General features: G+C 39.7%; 1 protein-coding gene across 2 annotated transcripts; it reads right to left on the bottom strand.

The window, feature by feature from the left end:
- Nucleotides 1-464: 464 nt before the first annotated feature.
- Nucleotides 465-7,238, bottom strand: CDC20 (cell division cycle 20). 2 transcript variants are annotated; one of them, XM_034414835.3, is made up of 11 exons: nt 7,002-7,238; nt 6,195-6,414; nt 5,822-5,964; nt 5,615-5,711; nt 4,841-4,969; nt 3,095-3,291; nt 2,646-2,740; nt 2,287-2,518; nt 1,579-1,704; nt 1,325-1,442; nt 465-845 (listed from the first exon to the last, which is right to left on the bottom strand). In XM_034414835.3, the coding sequence occupies exons 1-11, from the start codon at nt 7,038-7,040 to the stop codon at nt 673-675; spliced, it is 1,569 nt and encodes a 522-aa protein (XP_034270726.1). In that variant the 5' UTR covers nt 7,041-7,238; the 3' UTR covers nt 465-672. The 2 variants fall into 2 exon arrangements, with proteins under 2 accessions (XP_034270726.1, XP_034270727.1); XM_034414836.3 differs by lacking the exon at nt 7,002-7,238 and adding an exon at nt 6,531-6,977.
- Nucleotides 7,239-9,021: the final 1,783 nt, after the last annotated feature.

The raw sequence follows: 9,021 nt of genomic DNA, 5'->3' as shown, positions 1-9,021 counted from the left end.
TATCAGCACACATAGTTCAGTAAAAACACTGGGCTCAGCTAAGCAATTTTGCAATATCTATCCGTTTGGTAAGGCAATAATAGTTGGCAAGCAAAATTCTTAGTTATGTATTTCCCAATAAAACCGTTGGTCCGTAACAGGATGTTGCATCATCTTGAGGTAGACAAACTGTCAATCATCCTACATAGTATGCGGGTTTTGCATTGGTGCATGAGGGCACCAGCTTCAATTACAACTTGAAAATATATGGTACTTCAAATCCCAAACTAATATTTCAGGTTAACTCTCAATTCTGAAACCTACAGTAATCTGTCCCACAATTCAAGAGGGATGGAGGAGGGAAGCTAAATTGTTCCTCGAAAGTCAAGAAAAGACCAAACCTAAGATAATTTGCCTAGTAATAAAGCTGCCAGAGAGATTTAGAAAAGGAACATTATCAGTTGCATCAGGAGGAGAGTCTGGTCTTTTATTTTTCTTCAATAGTTTATTTTTATTACAATGGTATACAAGCCAAGTCCTAGCAAACAGCCAATATCAATTAAAGTCATTCACACCATTTGTGATTCATATATCAATCCATATACCAACACTTTCTAAAGGAGAGCGAAATATTTATTAATAGTTTAAAATTCTGTACATAAAGCAATAGATTGGAAGGGAGTTGGATGAAACTCAGCGAATTCCTTGATGGATAATGCTGGTTTTAGTACTGCTCTCTTTCTCCTTCTTACGTGCTGGGTCCAACTCAAAGCAGCGCCAAAGCCTCAGTGTTTCATCTGCTGCTGCTGAAGCAACTGTGGTTCCATCTGGGCTCATAGTTAAGCTTAGCACCCTAGCAGTGTGACCTAAGGAAAGATATTTTACAAATGACTGTAAACGATAGTTGGTAATCTATTCGAGTTGGCATAGGCATTTTTCTTTGTGGAATAGAGCACCATAACCTGTAGATTAAATTAATCCAACCCAGGAAAAGCAATCATTTTGGCCACTGGCACATTTGTATTTAGGAGCAAAACAAAAATCTCACACATTTACAAAAGAGCTGCTCCACTGAGCACAGCCAAATTTAAAACATCAATTTACCAGGCAAGAAAATAGCCCTTAGCATGCAGTCTATCCCTGTGGAAAGTTTGTTGGGCTCAAAGACAATTTTGTAAGTATGTTTAAGTTTTGTGCTGATGTCAGTGTCCTGTAATTACATAAAAAACTTTAAAAACATGGGATGTCGTTGGGTGTCAGGAGGAATTGTTGGTACACATTGATGTTCGTGGGATTCTTAGTACCTTTGTTGATGTAATTGCAGTATTTATGCAATGGGTCTTACCTTTCAGCTCAGTGACCTTTGACATAGATGGGTATTTCCACACTACCAGTTGGTTTTGAGCAAACCCGTGACCAGACACAAGTTCTTTATAGTTTGTAGACCATAGTACTGCACAGACCTATTAACACGAGAAAGTGTCCCAATAAGTAAAATATTGACTGGATATAACCTTATGTGGAAAAAAATGCAGCATGTTAAATTTAAAGTGTTGAAATAATCCTTACTATTCTTCAAAGTGTATTAAGCAAACCTACCTGGGACTGTGCATCTACTGTGTTGAGGCAACTCCCAGAGCACACATTCCAGATCCTTATGTGGCGATCACTTGTTCCACCTCCTGTAGCCAGCACATTGGATTGCCATGGACTCCAAGCTACAGCCTGAGGGGGAAAGTGTACTGTTGTCACCATTCTCTGATTAGAAATACTGTGTTTGCAAACTATAGATAGTCCTCATTTTTGCAGAGGCAACTGGGCCATTAAGCAAAGAGATTGCTAAGTGAAATTACAATTGTGCTTATGGTCTTACTTCAGTTTTCCTTTGTTTTACAGACCTGTGAAGGTCATAAAGTTACTTTTTCATTACAGTCATAACTACAAATGGTTGATAAATGAGGCAATTGCTAAACAAGGACTACCTATCATTTAAGAAGCTTTATTAAAATGCTATCATTTTAATTTGTCTTGATTATTTTACAAACTATTGTCACTCTTATGCTGTCGGAACTTAAAAGTTGGTACCATTTTGGACTTTAAAAATCACATCTACAATCAAGATTTCTTTACTGTATTGCAAATTCCAGTTTCCAAGAGAACCCAAACTGCCATAGTTTGGATTCAGACCGTACTGCAAGCTATAGAACTTGGTTAAAGAGCTACCCAAATGACCATTAATTGAACTTTATACCATATAATTTTGTGCCAAGATGTATGTCTACTCTCTAAATACAAATATGTACTCACCTTAACAGCTCCCTGATGTTGTGTAAAAGTTTGCACAGGACGTGGTGACCAGTTGTCCCCTTGAGCAACAGACCATATGTTTACAAGATTGTCATTGCCTCCACTGGCCAAGTAACGGCCATCAGGTGCCCATTTTAGCCCACATACTTCTTGTGTATGACCAGCAAGTGTTGCCACATGGTGTTCTGCCACACGAACATCATGATGATGTATGTGACCAGTCCGTGATCCACTGCAAGGGAAATTTAGAAAATTAGCATATTCTCCTATATCAAATGTACTATGAAAAATTATAAGCCACATGGCCTCTTCCCCATCAGTGCCCATGAGATATACCGATATTGGTTAGAAATTATTACCTGGACAGGATGTAGCTATTCCAACTTAAAGAACTCACACGGGATGAATGACTGACCATATTTCGTAGCCGCTTTTTCTGCTGGATGTCCCATAACTAAATCAATATAAACAGAGTCCAAATACCCAATCTTACTAATTTTTATTGTCTCATGGAATACAGCCCAAATGAGAAAATGCACAGGGCTGTCCCACTTGTTGTGAACGTATTTCATCTCAGATATGTAGAAATGAGAAATCAATCAAATCATGGCCCTAAGGACTATCAAAGGAAGCAGTTTATAGTTTTCCAATCCAAGTGTAACAAGCCCACGTTGGTTTAAAAATCAAATATCTCAGAGGTTTCCCTTTAAAAGAAATTTAACTTGCTTTAATATTTAAATATTTTTTTATTCTTCTCTGTCCCATTACCAGAATATTAGGTCATTAAATACAGCCTCAGTTGCCTCACCTGGACCTCGGCATTACTTGTGCCAATTGCAAGGTAATTTCCTTCTCTGATCCATGAAACAGAAGAGATGTAGTCATCAGGGTTTTCCATTTGCATGAGCTGGATTATTTCTCTGGAATCATAATTCCATAGATACACTGATTTATCCAGAGCCACAGCCAAAAAATTGAGGGAGCTCCAATCAACTAAGTTCAGATCTAAATGAGAACAATACACATTAGTTTGGAAACATAAAGTCAAGTCAAGTAAAGATACAATCCCTTCCTGCCTCTCCATGGTAGCCATATCTAATACAACTTTAGTTCAGCATTCAATACCATCATTTCAGACATTCTTCTACCTAAATTAAACCAGCTAGTGGTACCTGAACACACTTGTAAGTGGATCATAAGCTTCCTAACACACAGGAAGCAGCAAGTGAAGCTAAGAATCACATTGGATACCTGTACAGTTAGCACAGCCCCACCCCACTCCTCAGGATGTGTGCTCTCCACTTTTCTCTACATACCAGTGACTGCATCTCAAACGATCCATCTGTTAAACTTGCAAAACACATTCGAGACGATGAATCTGCATACAGACGGGAGGGTTGAACAACTAGCCTTGTGATGCAACCAGAACCAGAATTTGGAACTGAACATACACAAAACCGTAGAAATGGTGGTAGACTTTAGGAGAAACCTTCCCATACTACCACCTCCTACATTACTAGACAACGCAATATCAACAGTAGAGACCTTCAAATTTCTAGGTTCTATTATATCTCAAGACCTAAAATGGACACCTAACATCAAAAACGTCATCAAAAAAGCACAACAAATGTTCTTTCTGTGCCAACTCAGGAAGCTCAAACTGTCCAAGGAGCTGCTGATCCAGTTCTACAGAGGAATTATTGAGTCTGTCATCTGTACCTCTATAAATGTCTGGTTCTGCAACCCAACAAGACAGACACAGACTTCAGAGGATAATTAGAACTGCAGAAAAAACAATTACAACCAACCTGCCTTCCATTGAGGACCTGTATACTGCACGAGTCAAAAAGAGGGCTGTGAAAATATTTACAGACCCCTCGCATCCTGGACATAAATTGTTTCAACTCCTACCCTCAAAATGACGCTATAGAGCACTGCACACCAGAACAAAAAGAACAGTTTTTCCCCAAATGCCATCACTCTGCTAAACAAATAATTCCCTCAACACTGTCAAACTATTCACTAAGTCTACATTACTATTACTGTGTTTCCCCGAAAATAAGACCCTGTCTTATATTTTTTTGAACCCTGAAATAAGTGCTTGGCCTTATTGCCATGTGCTCAAAAGCCCGATTGGGCTTATTATCAGGGGATGTCTTATTTTGGGGGAAACAGGGTACTATTAATCTTCTCATCATTCCTATCACCCATCTCCTCCCACTTATGACTGCATGTAACTTTGTTGCTTGTATCCTTACGATTTATATTGTTTCCTAGTATGATTTGCTTATTTGTACTCTATGACTATCATTAAGTGTTGTACCTTATGATTCTTAACGAATGTATCTTTTCTTTTTATGTATACAGAGAGCATATGCACCAAAGACAAATTCCTTGTGTGTCCAATCACACTTGGCCAATAAAGAATTCTAATCTAATCTAATCTACAATATGGGGGCATAAAGAAGCTGTAATATGGCAGAAGAGATAGGTATCCTCTGCACTTTGGAACAAAGTCTCACTAAAATTAAATTCCAAACCCATGGCTACTTACAGTAATCATTTCGAATGTCTGGGGCATCTAGAATCCGCTCCGACACAGAGGCTATGTATCTGTTTAACTTCCTTGTGGAGCCTGGTGTGCTCTTCTGACTGTAGAGCACTTTGAGATTGTTCTGGTATCCTGGAAAAGAGGTAACATAATTATCAGCATAAATCAAGAAAAAACTCAATGTTCCTATAATTCCAAGCTAACAGGGTCAATGAAAATTTTGGGAAATGGGAGTCTCCATTTAGAGGGCACTAGCTGGATTTCATTCAATATTTCAGACATCAATCTTAACATATCCAACAAGTAATATGTTAGAGAATAATGTAAGAGATGCTATAGAGTTCATTTTCTAGGGCAGTGAAGGATTGCATTATGAGAAAGTCAAGTTTTGTTCTTTTTTTTTAAACAAGCTGAACATAAACTAATTCAAATTAGCATCACTGCTGTTATTCAGGAAATGCAAAAAAAGCAGTTTTTTCCAGTGTGGTTCTAAATAGCCGCTTGAAACAATTAAAAAATAAAAAAACAAGTTTGTAAAAAAAGTCTAGTTGTCAGCTTGCTAATTAAACATCCCTAGACTAATTCCCATTAAAACAAAACAGCAGAACAATGGAATCAATTTGAATGAACTGGATTATGGACCACTGCTGCAATGCCAGTTTAGAAGCCAGCTATTATTGATAGAAGCTTTTATCCACAAGAGGTGCATCTGGAAACCCACCATGGACTTCATTTTTCAATTTACTTTTGTGTTGAATAAGCCCAATGTAGACTTACCTTCAGGGGCATTTTGAGGTTTCCCACTTAGTCGCAGGATTTTTGCCTCTTCTACATCAAAACCATTAAGATTCATTGCCCAGGCTTTCTGATGCTCCTTGGAAGGGGAGAAAACACTAAGAAATCAATAATACTGTACTTGATCACAGAATTCAGTAAGTACAAACTTGTGTGACCATCACTGTACCAGACATTTAAACTCTTTACCTTCTTGGTGGGTGTCTCCTCAGAGGATTCCTCTTTGGTTAAGAGAAAATTGGCCACGTCCATTTGCATAACACTACGATTAGGGATGTATCTATCACCTCCAGTTTTGTTTGGAGTATTTTGTGATTTGGAACCAGATTTGCCTGCAAAACAGAAATTTCATTAATCTCTATCCCCTCAGATAATTACTAGCCTGAAAGCAAGATTCTTTTATTGCTTTCCTCACGGTGTCATTAAGATAAACATGTTAATGTTTATCTCCAGCACTGGAAAACAAATTGGACAATAGAAGAGAACAAAGAATTGGCACAATGTCTGACTTCATCACATACAGTGAGGTTTATCCACTTACTGGTTATAACACACATCTTACCTGGTGTTTTGGAAGGAGTCTTGCTGGTACTATGAGGCCTGTTAGCTGGTTTCATAGGCGAAGGAGCTATGGCATCTGAGGCCGCTCCAGTGCTGGGAGCAGCACCATCCTTAGCCTTACGCTGCCATCGTGCAGGAGGTACATTTGGTATTGGGGCATCAAGTTTCAACAACCCGTGCAAATCACTCTCAAACAGAAATTGTGCCATAGGGATGCAGTGCTGTGAAATCAGAAACAGGGAAGAATAAGTAAGTTGATCTCGGATAAGGAGAGTAAAACAAGATCATCAGAAAAATGACTCATCTGCATCCACAGGATGGCTATAGGTTCACAAACCTTATTCCAGAATAACAAACCAGATAAGATTCAGGTGACTAATGTGGCCCTTACAAGCACAAGTGGCAAGAAAAGGTCACCTTCCTTTTAATATTTTGCTTTTCCCCTCCCGCAAAATAGCTCAACAGAGTGAAGCTGTCTTTGGACTTAACGGTTTAATTTCTGGAGATTTAATCAGCAAACGTATCGCAATAAGACGAAATAGTGATTTTTCTTCTCTTACTGCGATACGTTTGCTGATTCAAAGCAGCACGCTTTCTTCCTCCTACAATTTCCGGGTCTGTTTCTGGCACTGGGGGCCCGGGGGTGGTGGTGGCGGGGGGAACATCTCATGCACCGCGGCAGAATACATTGCAAGAAATATTGGGCAGAAAAGCTAAAGGACGTGGGGGGGAAATCGAGAACCAGAAGAAAAACAAAAGTGCTTTTAGGATCCTAAAAAAATTCGGGTCGGCGGAACCTCTTACTTACCAATGCTCTGACTCCAACTTTCCCGGCTCCTTCCGCCATTCAGGATTTAAACTTCCCACTTTGATCAACTATTGGCCCATTTCGAACTTAACGTCCGTCTGATGACTTACGGCTTGCCCGCCTTCCTTTTACTTTCATTGGCTCTTCCATGTAAATGGGTGTGGCTTTGCGACCCAAAGTTTCCCTGGATGGTTAGTTGTCTTGGATGGTTCCTTTTATGATTTACATTGTCGTAACGGGGGAAGTGGCGTGCCGAATGTTCGGCACGGGGTGGGGAGGGGAGGGGGAGCGTTTCCATGGCGCTTGACGCTGTCATTAAAATATTCAACGTTCTAAATCTAAAACAAACAGCTTCGGCTCGATGCTGAGGGAGAGGCAGGTCAAACGGAAGCCGCAAGAAATTACATTGGGGTCGCTTTTTATTTGATTGCTGAGTTTACATTGGTGTAACTGTAAACTTTTCTGATAAGCATTCTAGTGGTAAAATCGAAGAAAAGGTTATATGACCAGAAAAGAATGTTCTTAAAGATAATTGCAAGATTTATGGAAACAGACTTGTTTTCATGAGACGTTATACCAGAGGTCTTCAAACTTGGCAGCTTTAAGACTTGTGAACTTCAAATCCCAGAATTCTCCAGCCAGCTATGCTGGCTGGAGAATTCTGGGATTTGAAGTCCACAAGTCTTAAAGCTGCCAAGTTTGAAGACCTCTGAGTTATACCATATGATACTGCACATCCTCTCATAAAATGAGCCTCGCTATGGATAGTGGAACTCATCTGCGCTCAAATTGTGGGTCTCCAGACTTAATCTGGTTGTAATCTACATTCTTTTTCAGTTTTCCAAGGAACGAAATAATGCCCTAAAATAGAGACCTATAATAGATTTTTAATTCAGAAAGTCAGTTTGTTCAACTGTTTTTTTTTGTTTTTTTTTTGGTGACCAATAGCATCAGCATCTGCACCTTCTATTTGCAGGAAGGACCAAAATAGGTAGTACCTACAGGAAAGAAGCTGCTTAGCAAATACAGTTTTGAACTCGGCTATTTGAAAAATGGATCCTGAAAAAAAGTCCTTTGAGGCAGATGCCCTGCAGCCCTTCAGATGTTGCTGAATTATTTCCAGGGTGCTTTTGCTAGCAGGATTGATAGAGATGCTGAAAGTTGTAGTTCACCAACTACAGATGAACAAGGCTTATTACTTGCTATATGTTACTTTTTAAAGCCTTATTCTGAATTCTCTTACAAAAATGCTCCATGTTCTGCCTTTTGTGCTTTGATTAGTATATTTGATGCTTTCCTTAATCTTGGATGCATTTTTCAAAATTCATTTTCAAAGATTTCAATATAATCTGGGAGTTCTGGACTCATGACTCCTGCTCAAAGAGCAGGTGGCAGTCTTGACCAGGAGACCCTTTGTACAAATGCAGGTTGTGTGCCAATTATGCCCTTTCCTGGACCAACAATCCCTGCTCATAGTCACCCGTGCCCTAGTCGTCTCCCTCCCATCTTGACTATTGAAACACCCTTGAAAAATATCCAGAAGCTTCAATTGGTTCAAAATGTGATAGCATGCATGGTTTGGTGCAGACCTAGATGTGCATATGTGTCATCATCTGTGAGAGCTTCATTGGCTGCTGATTTGCTTTGGGGTCCAATTCAAGATGCTGGTTGTCACTTCAAAGCCCTATATGGCTTAGGACCAGGTTATTTGAAGGACCATCTTTTCCCAATCAAATCTACCTGATCCACCAGAGCATGGAAGCAGGGAATGCTATGGTCCCCTCTCCTAAAAAGGTCCATCTAGTGGGGCCAAGAAGGGCCTTCTCCATGGTGGCTCCCTCCCTGTGGAACATCATCCCCACAGAAATAATTGGTTCTCTTTTTGACACTCTTTCATAAGACATGGCTTTGCCAATGGGCCTGGGAAACCCAGATGGGATAGAGCCCATGAAATGGCTTATTTGATTGTTTTTCCCGGGAATGAGGGGTTATTGTGTTCGATTACCTTTGATTGGTTTTA

Source organism: Pantherophis guttatus, chromosome 3, assembly GCF_059756535.1.
Source record: "Pantherophis guttatus breed Tessera chromosome 3, ASM5975653v1, whole genome shotgun sequence".
Lineage (NCBI taxonomy): Eukaryota > Metazoa > Chordata > Lepidosauria > Squamata > Colubridae > Pantherophis > Pantherophis guttatus.
The sequence above is the reverse complement of the archived record's forward strand: the minus strand, read 5'-3'. Positions and strand labels throughout refer to the sequence as shown.

Bases quoted from the DNA above. Each gene is read 5' to 3' on its own strand.
- CDC20 (XM_034414835.3), bottom strand. From the start codon at position 7,040: ATGGCGGAAGGAGCCGGGAAAGTTGGAGTCAGAGCATTG. The intron at 5,965-6,194 runs GTAAGATGTGTG...TCTGTTTTGCAG, and splicing joins GACTCCTTCCAAAACACCAG to GCAAATCTGGTTCCAAATCA. The intron at 2,519-2,645 runs GTAATAATTTCT...TTTCCCTTGCAG, and splicing joins AATAGCTACATCCTGTCCAG to TGGATCACGGACTGGTCACA.